The 24,938-nt window shown below is 43.3% G+C and overlaps 1 protein-coding gene across 2 annotated transcripts in view; it reads left to right on the forward strand.

Moving 5' to 3' along the window:
* MPHOSPH8 (M-phase phosphoprotein 8) overlaps positions 1–24,316 on the forward strand; it is a 38,793-nt gene extending 14,477 nt beyond the window's left edge. Inside the window, exons 5-14 of one of the 2 annotated variants that reach the window (XM_039516018.1) lie at positions 8,609–8,863; positions 9,579–9,704; positions 9,789–9,877; positions 10,837–10,977; positions 11,676–11,762; positions 13,280–13,434; positions 14,877–15,031; positions 21,467–21,594; positions 22,322–22,379; positions 23,461–24,316. In XM_039516018.1, coding sequence (XP_039371952.1) covers positions 8,609–8,863; positions 9,579–9,704; positions 9,789–9,877; positions 10,837–10,977; positions 11,676–11,762; positions 13,280–13,434; positions 14,877–15,031; positions 21,467–21,594; positions 22,322–22,339 — 1,154 coding nt within the window. In that variant the 3' untranslated portion in view covers positions 22,340–22,379; positions 23,461–24,316. Of the gene's footprint in view, positions 1–8,608; positions 8,864–9,578; positions 9,705–9,788; positions 9,878–10,836; positions 10,978–11,675; positions 11,763–13,279; positions 13,435–14,876; positions 15,032–21,466; positions 21,595–22,295; positions 22,380–23,460 lie in introns of both variants that reach the window. The other variant, XM_039516007.1, reaches the window with a different exon arrangement.
* The last annotated feature ends 622 nt before the right edge of the window (positions 24,317–24,938 follow it).

Genomic DNA, 24,938 nt, shown 5'->3' on the forward strand with positions numbered 1-24,938 from the left:
CTGCGGGGCAGCCGTCCTACGTACCAGGGGACGCTGAGGGGGAAAATGCAAAGCCCTGCTTCCCACAAGCCCTACAGGGGGTTTCTCCTTTGCCTGGGTGCTTGCTCAGGAAGGAAGGCGGTCGGGAGGAAGCAGAGAGTGCTGACTTCATTCTCCCTCTGGAGTTGGGGAGCCTGCGTAAAGCGCTGGTCAGATTTGAGCACTTGGCCCTGACAGATGAATGCAAAGAAACAGCCAAGCTCGAGGGCCCTTTCATTGAAGGTTGTTGGGTTTTAGTTCTCTGTTAAATTTACTGAAACTTTTTCTTCTTTGCACGTTGAACTGGGGTAGAGACAGGCTCCAGCATGACCAATTTTATCCCCCCAAAGTACAGAGGTACACTCTTCCTCTTTCCTAATAACCAGAAGGTGTCATAACTCATGCCACCTTTGGTTGCAAGTGCAGAATTGGGGGAAAAAAGAAAAGAAAAAAAAAGCTTATCGTGCGTGGCGTGCATGTCTACTGCTCAGAAATGTCAGACTATAGTTGTAGCTAGTGCTCTCCTCTTTTCTCTTTTTATAATTAAAAAATACATACCTAGCTAGCGTTAACAATGAATGACGAACCTGAGCCATCTAAAAAGAAACCGAAAACTTGCAACTTACATTTGGAATAGAAAAATGAATCTCTGTTTGCAACAGTGAAAGATAAGTGCATAGGTCTTCCATGTCACACAAGTATATCGATAAATAAAAAGGAGAATTTAGAAAGGCACCACAAAACAATGCATAGCAAATTTAAGGACAGTTTCCCCAGCGTGCTCTGTACAAAGAAAGTTAATGAATTGAAGTCTGTTTTGAAAGTTCAACAGTCATGTTTTACTAAACCAGCAGTAAAAGGGGAGGCCTCTGCTGAAGCATCATTCCGTGTTTGCTATCTGCTGGCAAAACACAAATTGTTTACAAATAGAGAAGTATTTAAAGAGGCAATGACTATGGCAGCGGGCTCCTTATTTAAAGATTTAAAAAACAAAGAGGAAATAATATCACTTGAGGCTTCCAGAGTAGCAAGAAGGGGGAAATCTTTGTCCGAAGATATCTTTCAGCAACTGCAGCAGGATTTGAATGACTGTGAATGCTTTTCACTGCAGTTTGATGAATTGGTTGATATGACCGACACAGCCCAGGTAGTTGTTTTTGTTCAAATGGTTTTTAAGGATGCGATAACTAAAGAGGACCTTCTGACTGCTTTGCCTCTTAAAGAGAGAACAAGAGGTGATAATATCTACAACGAATTCAAAAAGTACATGCTTGAGAAAATCATTCCAATCAAGAAACTTGTTTCAATCACACCAGATGGTGCACCTGCCATGCTTAGCGCACATGCTGGCTTTGTTGCATTTTGCAGAAATGATCCAGATTTTCCTTCATTTGTGAATTACCACTGTATAATCCACCAGCAAGCACTAGTGCGTAAAGTTATGGACTTCTCACGTGTAATGAAAATAATTGTCAGAATTATAAACTTGATTGGAGCAAGAGCCTTCCAGCACTGCCTGTTTAAATCTTTACTTGACGAAGTGGATGCTGCTTACGGTGATCTGCTCCTCCATGCAGATGTGAGGTGATTAAGCAGGGGGAAAGTCCTGCACAGATTTTTGGATCTAATGCCTGAAATCATCGCTCTTCTAAAATCAAGGAACGAAGTGTGCAGTGAGATGTCATACAATGCATGGCTGCTAGACTTCGGGTTCCTTACTGACATAACGTCCAAATTGAACGAGCTGAACTGCGGGGAAAGGGCAGAGACTTATCACATATGATCAGTGCGGTGAATGCATTCAAATTGAAATTGGGTCTGTGGTTCCTCTAGTTAAAGAATAAAATGCTGCAGCACTTCCTGAATTTGGGGAAAATATTAGAAAAAATTGAAGACTAAGAAAAATGGTTCCACCCAGAAAAGTTCTGTGCACAGCTGACCAAATTAGCAGAGGAATTCAGCAGGCAATGTCAAGAAATAGACATGATGGCACCAGTCGTAATGTGTATCTCAAATCCATTCCTTCCAGCAGACATTGGTAGGTTGGCTGCGACATTCCATCAGGTGTTTGATTTACAAAGTAGTGGAATTGATATGGAGATAATTACCATGCAAAGTGACATTGAGCTAAAAGCCAGATCAAGGGACAGCGATTTTGGGGGACGCGTAAACCATCTATTGTCTTGTGCTTTAAAAGTGAAAGCTTGCTTTGGTTCCACCTATCTGTGTGAGATGGCATTCTCATAAATGAAGATTATCGAGTCCAAGTATTGTACCCGCCTCACAGATGAACATCTGCAGGACTGTATCCAACCTAGCTATTTCAAATTACAACTCGAATTTCAAGACACTGGTAGATAATGTGCATTCACAAGTTTCACACTGAGACTCAATAAGCAGGGAAAATATAATTATGTATATTAAGCAATTGATCTCTGCTTTATATAGCATAATAAACTGTTATTTCTATATTTTCTTTGAGGTAAATCCTGGGTTGTACTTAAATTCAAAAAGTGATCTTGTGTTTAAAAAGATTGGAGACCACTGTTTTAGATCAATAAAGCCTATCCAGTCCTACAGAGTAGACTATAGTCCCACTATAGAATGCACATGAGAATTTACACATATGCTATACTTAATCTTAGCTTCATTCCACCTTTTAGTACTTCAGTTCTGGTGGCTTTTCAAGAAGTAAAAGCAACTCCATGACTTAACAATTGGTGGTTTTGTAATTTCTTTCTTTTTCACTTTCTAGATTTCTTTTTTACATCCTATACTCTAAATCTTAAAACACAGTTGAACATTAAAATCAAATGTATCTTCTCCACCTTGAACTGCAGATTCTTCTTCTCTTCCCTGCTAGGAGTGTCAACCATATTTGCATATCATACTCTTAGTAATAAACTGTGTGTGCATATGTCATGTTTTAATATTGGCTATTCCAGGAGTTGTCCTACCCTGTAGATGCACCCGTTGAATGTTACAGGAATGTTTACAGAGCTTTCTGTAATGATTGCTTTCTTGATGGCTGCTACTGCAGTCAAGAGTATGAGTAAGTTGATGGCTCGTGCTGTAGCTCAAAGATAAGTTGGTGGCTCTGAAGCCTCATAGAAAATTCTTGCTCAGCCTGGTGACAGATTTTCATTTAAAGCAGTATAATAGACAGGTGATGTTGGCAGGTCTACTTCGCTTAGTAAAACTAAATAAAAATGTGTTCTGAAATTATGGTTAATATTTTTGGGCCACCAAGCCTGGCAGTGGCTGCCTGCCATAACTCTTAACACCAGCTAGGTTGAGAGAAACACCCATGGATCCTTTCTTTAAAAAGATTAAGGTTCATGTCTTGAATTTAAGCTTATCCTATTTTACCCTATATAGAATTATAGAAGTGTAGAATTGCAAAGTCTTGAGAGGTCTTCTAGTCCAGTCCTCTGCACACAAGGCAGAGCTAAGTTATTATCTAACCATCCCTGGCAGGTATTTGTCTAACCTGCTCCTAAAAACCTCGAATGAAGATGATTTCCCAGGCAGTTTATTTCCATGCTTAACTACCCTGACAGGAAGTGTTTCCTAATGTCCAGCCTAAATGTCCCTTGCTGCAATTTAAGAACATAAAACCAGCCATACTGGGTCAGACCCAACATCCAACTAGCCCAGTATCCTGTCTTCCAGTGGCCAATGCCAGGTACTTCAGAGGGAATGAACAGAACAGGTAATCATCAAGTGATCTATCCTGTCGCCAATTCACAACTTCTGGCAAACAGAGGCTAGGGACACCTTCTCTTCCCATCCTGGCTAATAGCCATTGATGGACCTATCCTCCATGAACTTAGCTAGTCATTTTTTAACCTTGCTATAGTCTTGGCCTTCATAACATCCTTTGACAAATAATTCCGCAGGCTGTGCATTGTGTGAAGAAATACTTCCTTTTGTTTGTTTAAAACCTGCTGCCTATTAATTTCATTTGGTGCACCTCCAGTTTTTGTGTTATGAGGAGGAGTAAATAACACTTTCTTATTTACTTTTTCCACACCAGTCAGGATTTTATAGACCTCTTATCATATCCCCCCCTTAGTTGTCTCTTTTCCAAGCTGAAAAATCCCAGTCTTTTTAATCTCTCCTCATAGGGAAGCTGTTCCGTATCCCTAATAATTTTTGTTGCCCTTTTCTGTATCTATTCCAATTTCAATCTTTTTTTTTTTTTTTGAGATGGGCGACCAGATTTGTATGCAGTATTGAAGATGTGGGCACGCCATGGATTATAGAGAGACAATATGATATTTTCTGTCTCATTATCTCTTTTCCTAATGAGTCCTAACATTCTGTTCGCTTTTTTGATGGGTGAGTGGATTGAGCGGGAACAATGAGTGGGTGTTTTCAGAGAACTATCCACAATGACTCCAAGATCTTTCTTGAGCAGTAACAGCTAATTTAGACCCCATACTTTTATATGTATAGTGGGGATTGTTTTCTGATGTGCATTACTTTGCATTTATCAACATTGAATTTCATCTGCCATTTTGAGGGCCAGTCACCCAGTTTTGTGAGAGCCTTTTGTAGATCTTTGCAGTCTGCTTGGGACTTAACTATCTTGAGTAGTTTTGTATCCACTGCAAATTTTGCCATCTCACTATTTACCCCTTTTCCCCAGATCATTTATGAATGTTTAACAGTACTGGCCCCAGTACATACCCCATGGAGGCACTGCTGTTTACCTCTCCATTCTGAGACCTGACCATTTATTCCTACCCTTTGTTTCCTATTTTTTAACCGGTTACTGATCCATGAGAGGACCTTCCCTCTTATCCCATGACAGCTTACTTTGCTTAAGAGCCTTTGGTGAGGGACCTTGTCAAAGGTTTTCTGAAAATCTAAGTACACTATATCCACTGGATCACTCTTGTCCACATACAGTTCTTTGAAGGGGTTAACAAGTAGTAGATTGGTGAGATAATTTTACTTTACAAAAGCCATGCTGACTCTTCCCCCAACAAATTGTGTTCATCTATGTGTTTGAAACTGATAATTCTGTTCTTTACTATAATCAGTTTGCCCGGTTCTGAAGTCAGGCTTATTGGCCTGTAACTGCCAGGATCACCTCTGGATCCCTTTTTAAAAATTGGCATCACATTAGTTATCCTCCAGTCAGCTGGTACAGAAGCTGATTTAAATGATAGGTTACATACTGCAGTTAGCAGTTCTGCAATTTGGTCTCTGAGGGACAGAAGCTCCTTGCACCAAATGCACATATATGCCACCCTCTGAGTAGGTCCATTTCTTTCTGTTCTATCCTATGAGGTTAACAAAAACAGTTTTTCTTCGAGTGCTTGCATACGTCCATTCCAGTGTAGATGTTTGCATGCCCCAAATACAGTTGCTGGGGGCCTGCAGCTTAGGACTGCTAACCAGCAGGTGCTGCTGGACAGATATGACTTCAATATGGAGTACCACATGTTGAAGTCCAAGGAAGCCAGACTGGAGTTCTCCTCCCTGGTGGAGGAGGGGAAATCCATAACAAAGGTTTCCCTGCAAGCAGCCCTTGATGCAGCAGATTTGGCAGTCAGGTCCATAGCGTCTGTGGTAGCCATGTAAGAGTGCGTGGCTTCAGTCCTCCGGCCTTCCACAGGAGGTTCAGCATACCCTCCAGAACCTACCCTTTGAGAAGACCGATACAAAGCTTCACTGTCTGAAAGACTCCAGAGCAACCCTTAAGTCCCTGGGTTTGTATACCCCTGCGACGTTGAGGAAGCACTTCAGATTGAAGCAGTCATCCTGGTTTTTTGACCCTCTCACCCACAGAGGAAACAGAGCAGGGACTTTAGGCATAGGCCACCACTCCCCCTCCACTTCAGTCTGCCCCTTGCAGACACTTGGGCAGCCCTAAGTCGCTTTGACGGGACGCTCAAGGACATTGTACCAGGTTAAGTTTCCGGATCCTGTTTCCCCTTTTGTTTATGGACTGTTTGTCCCACTTCAAGTGGACATGGTCCCATAAAACTACAGACAGTTGGGTGCTGAACATGGTGGAAGTGGGATATACCATCCAGCTCAGTTCTACACCCCCCTTCCCAGTCCCTCTTCAGGGACCCCTCTCATGAGCAACTTCTGGTCTGTGACATTCAGTTACTCCTTTGGGTGGGAGCCATGGAAGATGTTCCACAGGATCTAAAGAGAAAAGCGGTTTACTCCCATTGTGTCCTAGTTCTCCAGCTCAAGAATCCCCAGTTATCACTTGGAGAATTGACAGATTGGGGGGGGGGGGAGGGGGAATGGGACAGAACTATGGGTTCTGTAGTTTCTGCATCTGAGTGTTGCTCTATTAAGAATTCTCAAAGCGTGCTCCACACCTCGTCCCTCTCAGATTTTGGACAGCACTTCAGATTCTTAAACCTTGGGTCAAATCTGCTGTGGAAGTGTTCTTAAAATGAGCAACATGTGCTGGGTCATCATCCGAGACTGTTTATAACATGAAATATGTATCAGAATGCAGGTAAAACAGAACAGGAGACATACAATTCTCCCCCAAGGAGTTCACTGGTTTTTTGCTCCACTGGCAGCACTCGTCCTTTTTTTTTGCTCCGCCGATGGACAATTTAATTGACTTTTTTTTTTTAACCAAGCATCAGCACAGAAGCACGTCCTCTGGAATGGTGGCTGAAGCATGAAGGGGCATATGAACTTTTAGCATATCTCTCATGTAAATACCTTGCAATGTCAGCTAAAAAAGTGCCATCCAAATGCCTGGTCTCACTTTCAGGTGACATTGTAAATAAAAAGCAGACAGCAGTATCTCCTGTAAATGTAAACAAATTTGTTTGTCTTAGCGATTGGCTGACCAGGAAGTAGGACTGTGTGGATGTGTAGGCTCTAAAGTTTTACATTATTTTGTTTTTGAGTGCAGTTATGTAACAAAAATAATAATCTAAATTTATAAGTTACACTTTCATGATAAAGCGATTGCACTACAGTACTTGTATGAGGTGAATTGAAAGCAAATACTCAACAGCAACTACACACCACACCATAGAAACACTAATCCAGGAACCAATCCCTGTAACAAACCCTGTTGCCTACTCTGTCCCCATATCTACTCTAGTGACAGCATCAGAGGATCTAACCACATGAGCCACATCAGCAGGGTCTCATTCACCTGCACATCTACTAATATGATATATGCCATTACGTGCCAGCAATACCCCTCTGTCATGTACATTGGCCAAACCAAACAGTCTGTACGTAAAAGAATAAAGACACACAAATCAGACATCATGAATGGTAACACACAAAAGCCAGTAGGAGAGCACTGGAATCTCCCTGGACATTCAATAACAGATTTAAAAGTAACCATCCTTCAACAAAAAAAAGTTCAAAAACAGACTTCAGTGAGAAACTGCAGAGCTACAATTCATTTGCCAATTTACCACCATTAATTTGGGCTTGAATAGGGACTGGGAGTGGTTGGCTTACTGGAAAAGCAATTTTCTCTCTCTCTTGTTATTGACACCTCCTCATCAGTTATTGGGAGTGGACCACATCCACCCTGACTGAATTGGCCTTAACGCTGGTTCTCCACTTGTAAGGTAACTCCCTTCTCTTCATGTGTCTCTTCTTTTCATGGGGGGGGGATAGCTCAGTGGTTTGAGCATTGGCCTGCTAAACCCAGGGTTGAGTTCAATCCTTGAGGAGGCCACTTAGGGATCTGGGGCAAAATCAGTACTTGGTCCTGCTACTGAAGGCAGGGGCTGGACTCAATGACCTTTCAAGGTCCCTTTCAGTTCTAGGAGATAGGCTATCTCCATTAAATTAATTAAAATTAAAAAATAATTAATTAAATGTGTCAGTATGTTTATGCCTGTATCTGTCATTTTCACTCCATGCATCTGAAGTAGTGGGTTTCTTACCCACAAAAGCTTATGCCCAAATAAATCTATTAGCCTTTAAGGTGCTACCAGACTCCTTGTTGTTTTTGTGGATACAGACTAACACAGCTACCCCTCTAATGCTTGAAAAATACTATTTCTTTTGTTTATCATTTTTATAGTGCAAATATTTGTAATAAAAAATAATAGTGAGCCCTGTATACTTTGTATTCTGTTGTAATAGAAATAATATATTTTGAAAATGTAGAAAAACATCCAAAAAATCTAATACATTTCAATTGGTATTCTGTTGTTTATCAGTGTAATTAATTGCGATTAATTTTTTAATCGGGATTAATTTTTTTGAGTTAATCGTGTGAGTTAACTGGAATTAATCAATAGTCCTACAAAGAAGCAAGATATTTTCATATAATTCTAGTTAAATTAACATTCTAAAGGGGGATGAAATTAGGTTTTGATTCTAGTCAGGATTCAGACTTGCATAGGGTAATCACAGGTAAATAATCTTCATTGAATTTGGCTTTTGCACATGCATGAGTGATCTAATTTGTTAACCTGGCTCCAGGCCTTGGTATTGATAACCTCTAGAAGGTAAATAAAAACTTTCTTAAACTCTGACTGTTTCAGCCAACCAGGACTTATTATTTAATAAACTTCTGTGGCTTGCATATATAGTCAATCCCATTAAACATTTCGCAATTATATTCTAGGTTTGAAGGAGAACAGAAGTGCTTTTGATTTGTTTAATATATCTTCAGAAGAAAAAAATGAATACTCTGAGAATAATCGAAAAAGAGAGGACTCTTCAGTGGACTATAAATTCATAGAAGAATTCAAATCAAAAGAAAATAAACAATTATACAAGGAAAGGAGAAGCACAAGAGATGAGACAGATACCTGGACTTACATTGCTGCAGAAGGTGATCGGGAAGTGGACAATGTATGTCAAATGGAGGAGAATTCTGGTAAGTAGTAAAAACAAATCCACTGAAACTTGCTGTGCAAAAATTGAGTCATACTGAGTTCTACAAAGTTGTATGGCTGTAACTGTCCATTCACATTGCTTCCATCTGAGGAATCTGTTTTTCTTGACTGACACCAAGCACTGGAGTGTTGGCAAAGGATCTAAATGTCTAGGGTTCTCCACTAGTCTGTACAGGGATTATAATATTGTCTAGACCAGTGTTTCTCAAATGTGACCCCCGCAACCACCAGGGCCTTTTCTTGTGGCCACGGCCTCCTGGCCTGTGATGGGGGCGGAGGGGAGGGCAGGGCGTGCAAAGCAGTGGCCCCTCTCCCAGGGCCACCAGCAGCAGTTGGGCCCTGCCCTGCTCTGGAGACAGAAATACTAGAGGTGTAGGCAGCTAGTGAATTCTCCACTTTCTCTGTGGGTAGAGGAGGCAGGCTTCAGCCATGGGCCTTCGGGCTCCATCCACACAGTGGCAGGCTCTGATTCAGGCTTTCGGCCCCAGGTTACTGAACACTTGTGCCAATTTGTAATGGTAACACATTATTTGGCGTTTTCCCCCCACTATGGATCATTGCGTCCAGTTTGGCTCTGGAAAAGTAAATGTGCAGGATTCTGTGCACATTATACTGCCAGTCAATACAGACAGCAGGCAGTGATTACATTTTGGTGGCTATACAAAGCAAGTAACTCGTTTGGGGTTTGTATCATAGATGGCAGGCAGCAAGTCTTGAGTTTGGGCATGGACATGCAGTTAGAATGGCTTACCCTGGAAGACTTTCAGAAGCATTTGGATGGAGAAGATGAGACTCACTCTTCAACAGAACCAATATCGAGTAGTAAGTAATTTTTGGGAAGAGGGGGAAAAATTTCTTATCTGGTGTTCTAAAGTGAATATACCAATTGAACGAATTTTCTTTCAGCTCTACTGAGGGATGCTGTTAAAAATGGAGACTATGTTACAGTAAAGATGGCGCTTAATTCAAATGAAGAATATAATCTGGATCAAGAGGTAATCTCTGTAAAGAGGAAGTATTGAAGGGAAATTTTGTACAAATCCAGTTTATGGAAGAGGAGACCTTACATAGAGCTCTTCAGGTTAAACTGTTCAGATTTGAAATTGGTAAGCAAATATGTGCATAGTTAAATATTACAAATACACTTAAATAGGACCCTAGACTCTAAATTGGCAGGTAAGCAGGAACTAACTTTCAGATATTTGGTTTTTAAATCTGACTAGCTTATATTTAGCATACACATGTAGTTGCGTTTTGGGTGTTTTGAATGGTTATTGATCTCTCCTCCATTTCCTTTAAGTAAAACAGTCAGTTAACTCTCTGGGGGTTTGATTCTATTGCAAATGACTATATGCTGTAAAACTTGACAAGTATTTCTAAAATGTATGTACTTCTAAAACATATATAAGCATGAGAAATAGATTGACTTAAATCACTGATTTTCATCATGGTTTAAATCAGCAAGCAGGAAACATTGATTGAATCATGGGTTTTAATCTTGTTTTGCATCTGTACTTTTTAGTTATTTTCCTAAAGAAATGTTGATTCATTGGCTGGTATCCATTACAACATGTTGATTTGCAGCTAAATACAGCATTTACACTAAATTTGGTAAGTCTTGCTAACCAGGAGGATACATTATATCTATACCAGAGCTAGTGGGAATGATTTGAATGTGGCCTGGTTATAGTGCACTTGTCCCCCCAAGCCCATTTATGTATGTCTTGACTTTTTTTTTTTTTTTTTTTTAAATGGAGAATGACCCATGATGGCATCCCTGAACTGTGCTGAAGCACTGGGCTATCAAAGGTTGTAGCACATTTCAGAGACATCATCATGGTCCAACCTATACTTACATGGAACTATGTTGTAACTGGGTGCCTTTACAGGTGTAGTTAGTGTAAACAGGCTCCATTTGTAGATTTGTGACTGAAAAATAAACAATTTGTTGCAGGATTCAAGTGGAATGACGCTAGTGATGCTTGCTGCTGCAGGAGGGCATGATGACCTCCTCCGGCTCCTTATTAGAAAAGGAGCTAAAGTCAACTGTAGACAGAAAAATGGAACAACTGCATTGATACACGCAGCTGAAAAGGTTAGTTTCCTTTAACAGTATTCCTACGTCTTGGCTTTTACTTTAAGTTCAAACTCTCATTGCTCAGCTTGCTGCAGCTAGTTAACTGAAATATTTGTTCCAAATTTGCATCTGTGCCAGCTACTCAGATGGGTTAGTTGACTGTTGACCTTCAACTGATATTTTTGAGTGTAGTTAATGAAGACAATCTGTTGCAATATGAATGTATGAAAATTGTTAATATCAAACTGCTGCTTGTCAAGACTTACTGACAAAGCAGGTAACATTGATCCTATGACAAAACTTCTGTTTTATTTAATCATTTTCTTACTGTGTTTAAGTAAATGAAATAAGACAGTATCAATTTATTTGAAACTTCAAATGATAAAACACCTTACTGTAAAGTTTTATATGTAACAAAGTATCAGTTATTTCATTTGGAAGTTAGCTGTTCATGAAGAATTATCTTAATTCAGAATGAAAATTGTCCTGTTCATGACTTTTTGGGAGGGGATGAGTCGGGGTGTGTGTGTGGGGGAGGCTGTTAAAAGCTTGCAGATGAACCTGACATCCGGAAGCAATGCAGTACCACTTTGATACCTTATTTTAGGGTATTCCACGCTACTAAAATTTTAGTCATTCTACATTCTGTATTTAACTTACTGTTTGAAATATTTTTAAATTTAAAGTTTAACTGTTCTGTTCTATTCTTTTTAAAGAACTTTCTAACCACGGTGGCTATTCTTTTGGAAGCTGGGGCTTATCTTAATGTCCAGCAAAGCAATGGTGAAACTGCTTTAATGAAGGTAAATGCAGTTTGTCCTGACATTGTTTGATATTGTCTAATATTCAGCAAACATAGGAGGATGACAGTGTGGTATGTACAGGTATGTCTGTGGCCAGGTCTGTTTCCATGGTCTTCTTTCTCAAACCACATTTTAGGCTTTAAATATAGGACAAAGATCTACTGTTTGTGTCAAAGCCCTCAGACCACTGTCATTAGTGCAGTAATCTTTGTCAGTGTACTAATGCATCTCTTACTAAATGGAAAAGCTTCTGATAATGCAACACTAAAGTTGCATGTAATCCCAAAATACATGTTTCATCTGCACACAGGTTTAACTGAAGGTTGGTTTCCCTCTTCATTTCCCAGATCAAGAGAATTGTGAGTTAAGGATTGCAGGCCAGTCTGGTTCCTCAGAAGGAAGGCAAAAACTCCAAAAAGTGAGAGATGCCTTCACACCCAATTATTTTTGCCTTCAGGTGATAACCCAGAGTAGGCTTTTCCTGGACTTGTTTTCTAGCAAGAGAAGGTCGGTCAGTGTTGTAATGGGGAAATGCTGAGACCCTGAATGTCCCTGGGAAGAACAAGGTTGGTGAGGTAATGTCTTTTATTGTGCCAACTTATATTAGCAAGAGAGACAAGCTTTCAAGACACACTCTTCTTCAGATCTGGGAAAGGTAGGTACTTCCAGATTCACAGCAAAATGCAAGGAGAAAGAGGTTGTTTAGCGTAAGTAGTAAGCACATATTGTAAGGGACCGCTCAAAGTAGAGTGGCCCATTAACCTCTCTGTAGCCATAAGACAAAAAGAGTGTTAGTAAGCCATAAATTCAGTGTTTCTGTTCAGTTAATGATTTTTAGTGTCTAGCAGAGTAATGAATTTAAGCTCCCAGGCTCATCTTTTGAAAGTGCTGTGCAGGTTTCCTTGGAGTATGATATTGTTCTACTTTGCATTTTGCTGTGATGCTGGGAGTACCTTTCCCAGGCCTGAAGAAGAGCTCTGTGTGGTTTGGAAGCTTCTCTCGCTTACCAACAGAAGTTGGTCCAACAAAAGATATTACCTCCCCCACCTTCTCTCTCCAATATCCTGGGACTGACATGGCTACAGCTACGCTGCATACAACCTGGGAAGAACGGTCAGACAGGTTGACTGTATTTAGTGTTCTATCCAGTGACCCATTACATGAGCTTTCGCAAGGAATTCCATATGTTGAATTTCTCATACTAGGGTTAGATTGTCCATGGTAAGTGAAATGCATAACTTTTGTGTACAGCATAATCTATTTAGAGGGAATCATCAAGAATATGGCTGCCATGTATAATAGGTTTATAAGTAGGAGACTTGTCATTAAAATATGAAATTAACATCCAGAAAGAATTAAAAGTACTGGAGTGTAATCTGTAAATATTATGATTGAGTTCAATTTTATGAACTCCTCAATTAGTTTTTAAAATACTGAGATTCTGCTGTGATTCAGTTCTCACTACGAAGTATTTTGCTACTTCACACGTGTGTGTGTGTTTGTTTTTTCATGTGTAGGCTTGTAAGAGAGGGAACTCTGACATTGTACGACTTATGATTGAAAGTGGAGCAGATTGTAACATTTTGTCAAAGCATCAGAACAGTGCACTGCATTTTGCTAAACAATGTAATAACGTACTGGTGTATGACCTGCTCAAGAGTCACTTGGAAACGTAAGTAGCCTGTGTAGTTCTTTATTGTCTAAAACTTCAGATGTGCTTCATGATTTTGGCTTAAGTCACTGTGAAGAAAGAGAAATGCTAGGAAAAAAATGGAAGTTTCTCCTTGGCAGAAAAAATAAATTAAGCAGTACCAAAATCACGTAGAGATAGGTAACCCAACCATTTTTTGGAAACATTGAATAAAAGTGCAGAATGAGGAGGCAAGTGACAAGCAGCATGGGCTAATGTATTTCACTTTATAAAAATGTACCTGTGCAGTGCTCTGAGGGCACTGTTATTTAATAGCACCCACAGTAGTTATTGCCACCTGCCCTTCTGTCTGCTTATTAGTTGACTAATATCTTGTAGCACTGCTAGGTGGAGGGGAAGAAACAATTAAAACTAAACAAATAGACCAATATCAAACTTCCCTTCCAAATCCTCAAAGTCCTTCAGATCCAGAACTCACTATTTTCCCTGTAGGCCTCCTATGATAAAACCAGAGGTTTTAGTTTGAGTTCTGGAGATAATCTCAACTACCTCAAACAGGGAGAGGGTAATCACTGAATAGGAATAATTTAAAGCTTTAAATTCAAACCAGCATCTATAAAGTTGAGAACCAGGAACCCTAGAGTTCTAATTCCACCCCTGACCTGGGTTAAGTCATTTAACCCTGTAGGTTTCAGGATTCCCTGTTTCACGTGGGCATTTAAAACCTACTTGTAAAGGTCTAAAATGCTAAATATTATTGACAGATGCTCTCTTTCCCTTTGAAAGTTCGGTTGTCTGCTGCTGGTAGAAAGGCTTTGTCTGACTCCTCCCTCATCACAGTCACTGCACAAATCAACTCTTCAGTGGGAGTCTTATCTGTCTTACATTGAATTTTTACTCAACGTGAATTGGGAACTGTCTGTTCTCTCATGCAGCATCATAAGTAAAACTGCAAATCAGCCTGGCTGCAAGCAAAGTGCTAATCAGCACATTAGCACTGCTGGTAGAGATGCTGTCTCTGCCTGGCCATTGAGTTATTCTGAGGGGACTGAGTATTTCTTGTTGTTGGAATTTTGTTTCTATACTGGAGAACTTTCCAGAACTGTTGCCAATTTGAATTTTTTTAAGATTCTGTGGTGTACCACTCTGAAGCTCATTGTGGTATTTAACATCTGCAGATGAGACATAAACAAGCAAATCTCACAACCAAACTAGATTCCTGATAAAATTTGATAGCAGCTCTTCCTTTCCAGGAATTGGGATATCTCCTCTTAAATGTAAAGCAGGATGTATTATCTTTTGGAATTAGGAATCCTAAATCTTGCCATCTAGAATCCTTCTGTGCTTCACTAGCTGGTACATGTGTTACTGATAGTAATCTTTGTACAGTGATAGGATCCTTATCTAGAAGGGAATACAATTGGTCTAAATCTACTATAAGCATCATTTGTTTCCTTATTTAGGCTCTCAAGAGTAGCAGAAGATGCAATTAGGGATTACTTTGAAGCTCGTCTTGCCTTGCTGGAGCCTGTCTTTCCTATTGCATGTCATCGTCTCTGTGAAGGACCAGATTTTTCTATGGATTTCAACTATAAACCCCCACAGAATGTGCCAGAAGGTATGATTAGAATCTGTTTCTAATTTGCAGTTAAAACAATGTATGGTATTACACAACGCTAATTTAACTATGAATGCCATCTTTTCAGAAACTTTCCCTTATTTCATTGGTTATTTTTTTGAAGCAAACATCCTCCCTACTTCATTGCTTTTGGCCTTATAACTCATTATTTTTTGAGGCCTTCCTTCTACTTGTTAGTCGGGGTCTTTGTTTACAACATACATTCTTCTTAGAGTTGCTTGTTCACGTCCATTCCACATTAGGTGTGCGCGCGCCGCGTGCATGAGCGTCAGAAAGTTTTCCCTTCATGGTGGCCGCCGGGCCTCCCACCTGAGTGGCACCGCTGCGCTGTGCATATGTATCCTCGCTGGGCTGACGCCCTCCAGTTCCTTCTTACCGTCCCTGGCGGCGCTTGAACAACCTCCTGCTCTCCTACGAGAAGCAGTCCCTTAGCTTTAGAGTACTTAATTGTTATCAGTTCGTTAGCATTCCCTTGTTGTGGACACTTAATGGATTAGGTGCTTGGAGCCTTCCAGCACCCACCCTGGGCTGCGGGGCATGCCGCAGGCCCACGGGTTTAAGGCTTGCGCCACGTGCCGCAAGCCTATGCCGGTTAGTGACCCCCAAGACTCTTGTCTACGTTGCGTGGGGGAAGCACACCAAACAGAGAGGTGTAAGATTTGCAAGGTGTTTAAGCCTAGAACAAAGAAAGAGAGAGACTTTCATTTGAAGCAGTTGTTGATGGAGGCTGCGCTGCAGCCATCGGGGCCGGAGCGCCTGACGCCGGCTCCAGCCTCCTCGGTGTGGAGTGCCCCAGAGTTGGCAAGAGACCCAGTGCAGGATAAGCACCGCAAGCCATCGGCCTCAGAGCAAAGTAGGCCCCGGCACCACTCAGCCTCCCCAATGCGGCCCAAGGCTAAACCAAAGGAAGGGTGCGGACATTCCCCACAAAGGAGACCGGCGCCATCTAAGGGCCTGGGCACTGGGAAGAGCATGATGGACGCTGTATCAGCGCCAGCACCAGTGGCACCGGCGCCACAAGTCCCACTGAGTCCAGCCCCAAGTGAACTCAGTGAGGACGGGCTCGAGGGAGTAATAGATCAACCCTCCACGCCTGACACCTTTGAGGTGGCGAAGGATCTCCATTGGGTTGTCGGTGGTGAGCCCTTTCCCGACCAAGGAGAAGCCTCCGGCACCTGGGCCCGAGATGCCATCAAGGGGAAAGCTGGCAATGGTACGCCTTTCGAGGACACCGTCCTGGCATTGCTCCCAGTGTTGGTCCCGGTCGAGCTCCAAGTCTGTGGACTCTGTTACCCCTGATGCAGAGGGAAGTCTTGGTACCAGAGGCGAGTCAGTGCACGGGGTTAGTGCAAGGGACCTGACACTCTCCGGCACCCCCCAAAGACCGGTACCAGGAGAAGGCAAGCTGGTCATCACCAAAGGCTTCCAGAAGTCCCTGGTCCAGGTCTCGGGAGCACCGGTCCTAGTCCCATGAGCAGCAGTACCGGTCCTGTTCCCAATCGGCAAGAAGCCACTCGTTGACCTCCCGCCGGCACAGATCGACGGCACCGCCGTGGCCTTCACATTCAGCGTCGCCCGAGTCCAGCGTCGACTCGGGCCGATACAGTTACCCTCACCGGGCACCGGACAACAGAGAACACCAGGCTGGGTAGCAGCCCCAGTGGGGACTGCCAGGATACTGGCCCTTCTGGACCCCTGGGGCCTACCACCAGCAGAAGGAGGCTCCCTCCAGGGCCAGCTATTCGGTGCACCGGTCCCAGTCCCTACACCGATGCTCCTCCACACGGGAAGCTACGGCATCCAGACCGTCTGTGCTGTCGCCGGGTGAGAGACCGGAGAGACTGGCACAGAGTCCGGTGCCGCCCCAAGGTCAGCTGTCCTGGCCCAAGCCGGAAGCCCCTTCCACAGGAGAAAGGGACCAAGGGAACCAGCAGGAGGAAGCTGAGCAGTTGCTGACTTCCTCGTCATCCCCAGATGAAGCAGTAGCAGGCACAGCGGTATCAGGGACTCTGCCAAAAGACCACAGAGGCCATCAAGAGCTACTGCATGAAGTTGCTCATAACTTGAGGTTGCAGGCCAAGAAGACGGTAGAGCAGGAGGACCCCATGGTGGACATCCTGAGCCCAGATGGTCCATCCAGAATAGCGCTTCTGCTCATTAAGAGCATACAGTCGAACTATAAGACTATGTGGCGGACCCCGGCCTGCAGCGCTCCAACAGCCAAAGGTGTGGAATGCAAGTACTTTGCCCCGTCAAAGGGGCACGACTTCTTGTTTTGCCACCCAGGCCCGTGTTCCCTGGTAGTCTCGGCGGTAAACGAAAAAGAGTGCCATGGGTGGCAGGTCCCGGCCCCCAAGGCCAAGGAAGCAAAGCGCCTGGACCTGTTTGGCAGGAAAGTGTATTCCTCAGGGGGCATCCAGTTGAGGATTGCTAATCAGCAGGCCGTCCTCAACAGGCATAACTTCAACTCCTGGGTGGCAGTGGGGAAATGTAAGGACAACCTCCTGCAGGGTTCCCAGCAGGAGTTCACAGCGCTGGTGGACGAAGGCAAGTCCGTAGCGAAGACCTCTCTCCAGGCGTCCTTGGATTCGGCAGATGCGGCAGCCAGGACAGTCATGTCTGGCGTGGCCATGTGACACTCGGCGTGGCTGCAGGAGTCAGGTCTGCCACCTGAGGTCCAGAACTCGCTCCAGGACCTCCCCTTCGAAAGGTCCAGGCTCTCTTCGGACCAGACGGACTCAAAGCTACATAGCCTCAAGGACTCGAGGGCTACATTCAAGTCGCTGGGTATGCACATCCCGGCGACTCAAAGGAAGCCCTTCAAGCCGCAGCTTCCTCCTCAGCATCACTACCAGCCTCATCCTAGGCACGAGCCCTACCGCAGGCGAAGCGGGGATAACAGGAGGCAACGTAATAATAATAATTATTGCTCCAATAGGCTGGGCCAAAGCCAAGGCCAACATAAGTCCCAACCGGGCCCTAAACCAGGCTTTTGAAGGTGCACTCAAGGACAATGTACCAAACCAACCGCCGGATCCATCCCCTTGTTTCCTGAACCGCCTGTCCCGTTTCTCCCGTGCATGGTCCAGCATTAGGTTGGACCGTTGGGTGTTATGCACGGTGTGAAACAGATACCTGCTGCAGTTCTCCTCCCTGCCTACCCCCCCCCACCTCCCTTCCCCATCCCTCTTCAGGGACCCCTCTCACAAGCACCTCCTGGAAAAGGAGGTTCGCACATTCCTAGACGTGGGGGCGGTAGAGATGGAACTGAAAGACCTAAAGGGGAAAGGGTTCTACTCCCGATACTTCCTCATTCCCAAGGCCAAAGGAGACCTTCAACCCATTCTAGACCTATGCGGGCTCAACAAGTTCCTGGTCAAGGCCCTGTTCCGCATGGTATCTCTGGGCACCATCATCCCTTCCCTGGATCCGGGAGACTGGTACGCTGCCCTCGACATGAAGGACGCATACTTTCATATCACCATCCACCCAGTGCATCACCGATTCCTGCGTTTCACAGTGAACCAGGAACATTACCAGTTCACGGTTCTTCCGTTTGGCCTAGCTGTGGCCCCAGGGGTGTTCACAAAATGCATGGCGGTGGTGGCGGCCTTCTTACAGAGGCAGAGGATTCAAGTTTACCCGTACCTCGACGACTGGCTCCTGGCGGGCCAGTCCAAAGAGGAGGCCCTGAGACTATTCTGCACGCTGGGGCTCCTGGTCAATGTCCCCAAATCCACCCTCATTCCAACGCAGAAGGTGGAATTCATAGGGGCGGTCCTAGATGCGGTACAGGCAAAGGCGAGCCTCCCAGTATCACGATTCCTGGCCATTCAGCAGGCAGTGACCTTCCTGTGCCAGTTCCCCACTACGACGGCCAGATGCTGCCTGAGGCTGCTGGGCCACATGGCAGCATGCACGCATGTGGTCAAGCATGCCAGACTAAAATTCAGTACACTGCAGGCTTGGCTCACCCGTGTATACCGCCCAGGCAGGGACCTCCTGGACTTGGTAGTGACAGCCCCAGGGGACGTGCTAGACTCCTTGCGGTGGTGGCAGTCCCAAACAGTGGTTTGCAAAGGCATCCCCTTTGCCACACAACAGCCGGACCTGACACTTGTGATGGACGCATCAGACCTTGGATGGGGTGCTCACCTAGGGGATCTCAGGACTCAGGGCTTGTGGTCGGGAGCAGAGTGGTTGCTCCATGTCAATGTGAAGTAGTTCAGGGCAGTTCGTTTAGCCTGCCAGACCTTTCACGCCACTTTGAGTTGTCACAACGTGACAGTTCTGACGGACAACACGACCGCCATGTTTTATATAAACAAGCAGGGCAAGGCCATTCCTTGCCGCTCTGCCCTGAGGCTCTCCTCCTCTGGAACTTTTGCATAGCCCACACCAGCCACCATGAGGCGTCTGGTTCAGTACACTCCTGAAGCTGTCGGTGAAAGCCTCGGTAACCCTGCCCCTGCACCAGGACCACCTCATGCAGGACGGAGGGCAGCTCCTCCACCTTGACCTGCAATCACTGCATCTGACAGCATGGAAGCTCTGTGGCTGAATGCTTTGGAGAGCCAGTGCTACCTTCCTGTACAGCAGGTTCGACTTGATAGTGGGAAGCCCTCTACCAGGGCGACCTACCTGGCCAAGTGGAAGAGGTTCTCGCGCTGGTATGGGCCCCAACAGGTTCAGCCACGCCAGGCTCCAGTGCCGACCATTCTAGAGTATCTACTGCACCTCAAGCAGCAGGGGCTGGCCCCGTCCTTGATCCGTGTACATCTGGCGGCCATTTCTGCCTTCCACCCGGGGTTTTCAGGGGGCTCGGTGTTCTCCCACCCAGTGGTGGAGGAGGTTCCTTAAAGGACTAGAGCAGGTTTTCCCTTACTCACGCTCCCCAATCCCTCCATGGAATCTCAGCTTAGTCCTTTCTAAGATCATGGGGCCCCCGTTTGAGCCCCTCACTACCTGCTCCCTCCTCCACCTTTCCTGGAAGATGGTTTTCCTGGTGGCCATCACCTTGGCCAGAAGGGTATCTGAGCTGAGGGCATTCACCTCGGAGCCACAATATACAGTGTTTTTATAAAGACAAAGTGCAGCTCCGTCCGCACCCCAAGTTCCTCCCGAAGGTAGTCTCACAATTCCATCTAGGCCAGGACATTTGTCTGCTGGTGTTTTTCCCCCAAACCCCATGCGGACCTGAGTCACTGCAGCCTGCACACCCTGGATGTCCGTCGAGTGTTGGCGTTCTATTTGGAGCGCACCAAGCCCTTTCGTAAATCCACGTAGCTGTTCATGGCCGTGGCGGAGAGGATGAGAGGCCTCCTGGTGTTGGCTCAGCGAATCTCCTTTTGGATTACAGACTGCATTCAGGCGTGTTATGACCTCACAGGTGTTCCGGCCCTGGCGGTCACGGCCCACTCGACCAGGGCGCAAGCAGCTTCAGCGGCCTTCCTGGCACAAGTCCCAATCCAGGAGATCCACAGAGCAGCCACCTGGTCATCGGTGCATACCTTCACGACCTACTACGCTGTCGACCAGCAGGCCCGAGAGGACGCGGCGGTTGGCGGGGCTGTCCTCCAATCAATTGTTCCGTGACTCCTACCCTCCTCCAAGGGTAAGCTTGTAATTCACTTAATGTGGACGTGAACAGGCACTCGAAGAAGAAAAAACAGTTACCTACCTTTTGTAACTGTTGTTCTTCGAGATGTGTTGTTCACGTCCATTCCACCATCCACCCTCTTACCCCTCTGTCGGAGTCGCTGGCAAGAAGGAACTGGAGGGGATCGGGCCAGTGGGGATATATATGCATGGCGCAGTGGTGCTACTCAGGCGGGGCCCCCGCCAGCCCGACGGGTACCACTAAGGGAAAAGTTTCCAATGCTTGTGCATGTGGCACGCGCACACCTAATGTGGAATGGACGTGAACAACACATCTCGAAGAACAACCATTACAAAAAGGTAGGTAACCATTTTTTTCCGTTACCAAACTTAAGCTAACTTTAATGTCATATTTATCCTACACCTTGCCCCAATGACGAAGGCAGTCGTCCTGCAATGAGCTTGCTTTCCGTTGGCTTGGGAGTCTAGAATCTTTGTGGTTCTGAACAGCAACACTACTGCTTTGGTGATGCATAACCAGTCCATAAAGTTTAGTATTTGTCAATATTTGCCAACATCAAAAACCAAAATGGCGATCTTATTATAATGTACAGTGTAGTAGTGTGAAGTTCTGTTTTATTTAAAAACAAAAACGACAATACCCTCCATCTAAATGAGGATTTAGTCAAGGGTACAGTGGACCAAGTTTTAGGTCAGTTTGGGTAAGGGGGGTGTAACTTTTTAAAATCATAAACCTTCTAATTTCAGATTGATCACGTTTTCTTTATGAAATTGATCAAATTATCTTCTCTTTAGGATCTGGAATTCTTCTATTTGTTTTCCATTCAAACTTCTTTGGTAAAGAAGTCATTGCTCGGCTCTGTGGACCATGCAGTGTGCAAGCAGTGGTTTTAAATGATAAATTCCAGCTTCCTGTATTTTTGGTAAGTATTGTCCATTTAACTAGTTAATCTGCTTTTATAGGATCTCTACAAAAAACAAAACTTGTAATCTGTGTAATTTCAAGGGATTTGAATTGTACTTCAGTCCCAGCATGTTTCTTGTGACAGGCCTTTTAATATAGTAAATTGCAGAGGTTTCTTTGTTTAAAAAAAAAAATCTGTTGAAAGTTCTATAGAGAAACTACAGAGAAAAATAGGAATATTTAATAGCCATTTCTAGTCTTCAAGGCTAGTGAAGATCAGGGTATCGGAGGTGAAACACTGTCAGTAGGGAGTTGAGCAGGAAGTGGGCAAATTGTCAATGTTAGTGACATGAGAATTTCAAAAGCTCAAGAATCCCAGTCTCTTAGCCATGAAAGAACTAAGTTTGAGTTAAACTGCTTTGCATTAAGTATACCATCCTGAAATTTGTAGTAATTAAAGTTGGATTCCTTAGTTTATTTTTCATTAGTGCTTCAATATAATCACATTCCCTAGTTCTGTTTCTTCACAGAGAATAATATACTTACACCAAAGGGCTTGCTTAATGTTGTCTCAGAACTATCTTTCCAAAAAATACTCTTGTTGCGATGGATGAGATGTTCTTAACTCCAATTTCTCAGTCCTTCTGCATTTCACCTCAAAGTGCCCAGAGAAGTGTTTGCCACGCACCAACACTAATTTATTGTAATTTTTTCTTTTAGGATAGTCACTTTATTTATTCCTTCAGTCCTGTTACAGGCCTTAACAAGCTTTTTATACGGTTGACAGAAGCGCCTACTGCCAAGGTGAGACATGCTTACCTGTGCGATTTTATTTTGACAGACGTTTCAATGTCTTTCTCTTCCAGGAGTGTCTACTCCAAATTATAGGCCTGGCCTATAAATGTAAAATTATTTAAAGTGTTCTTCATTTCCTTCCCTTCGATTCAGTTGACAACCTTTTTCAGCCCGTCCCAGTCTATCTGTGATGTTGCCAAAAGTCACGTAAGGTCACCGCTGATGAGATTCACTTGGAAGATGGAAATATTTCCGTCATGAATAAACAATAGCCAGAGTAATTCAGACCCCAGAATGAAGTGCTTAAATTGCAGTAGGACTAAATATTGCAAATGTTGTTTACTAGGTCAGTAATAGGGAGCAAGTAAAGGTAGAAGCTACTGGGTGTGCACTGAATGACATTGTGGGCACAGAGCAACTACCAGCCATCTTTTGTTAAAGCTGTGTAACTGGTGTCAGTGCCATGGAGAGTTCAGAAGCAGTTACCGAGAGCCTGCATTGAAGTGAGGGTGTGTGTGCAGTTTCCTTTTTAGAAGTGTAGAAAGTCTGCTAGATGCTGCCAGATGGTTCCTGCAGTGGTCACAATAGTCACCACAAGAGTAAGGATAGGTTGATCCTGTCCTAATAACACTTCTGGGAGGAGTTGTGGTTCTTATTCTCTCTAGCACTACAGAGTAATGAGGTTCTCCTGTATTTAATTATGCTGCCTATCAAATACATTAGCATTTCATCCAAAAAGCTTTTCTAAAAACTTGATTGCTGCCTAACATGATAAAGGGAGGTAATTCTATTGAAGCTCCTGGTCAAGCTTTGGAGTACATTAATTAATTTACAAGTTTGTTTGCTGTATGAACAGAGGATGCTTAAGGCACTTCAGAATATTAAGTACTTTCATTTGAATTTTGGTTTTCAAACTGTTCACTTTAGAATATGGGTCCAAAAAATTCTGATCCACCAAGTACAGATTATATAAGCTCCATTTTCTTCAGTTACTAGCTAGTTTCCTCCACCTCCCCTTTTACTCAGTACTTTTACCTTTGTGCAAGATATATGGATGGTCATTTGAAGCATTTTTTTTTCCTTCTTACAGGTAAAGTTGCTAATAGGGGCATACAGAGTGCAGTTGCAGTGACCTCATGAAGTTGCAAGGATAATTATCTCACTAAACTCTTTGGACATACTTCTGGTTCCTCTCTCCAGTTAAAGACTGATAAAGCAGTTTGGAACTTTTGGCACATCCACTATTCTCAGATTGTGTTCCCACGTTACCACATTTAATCAGGCAATCGGTATTTGAAAGTACTTGTTGGATAGAAGATGAATGTTCTACTCTGATTGGTGGGAAGGGGTTGTCAATTTTATTTTGTACAGGTGTAGATGTAAGTATTTGTGCCAATACCTGTAATTCCATTTTTTCTTTAATTTGTAGAGTGAGTCCAGACTGCATATTTCAGCTTTTCCACAATGTGGAATGGTGCATATAAGAGCTAGTTAAGAAAATTAGAAGAAATGTGTCTTTTTTAGTAATTATGAAGATCTTCATTTGTAAACAAAAATTTTCTACTTGTCTTAATGGTAATGTTTCTATGTAAAATGCAGAACTGTCATATTCTTGGAGCCGTGGGCAGAATTAACTTCAAAGTTGCTGCATTACAGACTTAACCTTGAGTTGCTAAGGGCTGCATTCTTAAGGGTGAATAAAGGAGATCTGTCATCAGTGGGACTTCATGACAAAAATAAGCTAGCAGTTACACTTAAACAATGGTTCCTTCAAGTAATGCCTAAGTATGTTTTGAAAGTATAGTTTATATTAAAGTTTAAAATCTACTTTTATATTGGAGAAACAATTGATAGTTTTACAGATAATCTTATCTTTCAGGTCTTCTTGTGTAGACATAGAGGAAAATAAATACATACCTACAATAAAATAGAAAACTTGTAATTACTTTCAGTTGCCAGACAATACTTCTGTACACAAAAGGATGCTCACAGGATTCAGACCGTCTCAATCCTTTGAAGTGGGATTTCATATATTGCCCTCTAATCCAGACATTAGTTCATCAATGCAAAGAACTGCTATCTTTTATTTAAATGACCTGTTTTATCAGATGACAGCATTTCTGTAATGGTTTTGTGCTGTTAAATACAAATGTAAAACTTCTGCATGAAGTATAAAACAATATTTTTGTTTGTAAATTAAACATCACTTTGAAAGGTAAAAATCCAGATTGTGCCTTTGCTGTTCTGGTTGCTATGTGTAATTTACATGCCGCTATGTGCCTACATTGTTACCAAAACTATTGTGGAAGAAATGCTTATTGTATTGGAGTGCTCACCATTAAAATGGTGCAACTGTATTATGTATCCTTTTTAAGAACTATGATTTTATGTAACTTCAAACAGATTAACTTCTGGTTCTGAAAGAAAAGCTAAGGGGTTTAACTTTTTAAAAACATGAAACTTTTTAGATACCAAATTACAATAGTTTTAATTAAGTCACATGATTTCAATCTTGTGGAATGTCACATTAAACTAAATAAAACTAGAATAGTGACATATGCCCTTTGC

The sequence above is a fragment of the Mauremys reevesii genome, linkage group 1 (assembly GCF_016161935.1).
Source record: "Mauremys reevesii isolate NIE-2019 linkage group 1, ASM1616193v1, whole genome shotgun sequence".
NCBI classification, from domain to species: Eukaryota; Metazoa; Chordata; order Testudines; family Geoemydidae; genus Mauremys; species Mauremys reevesii.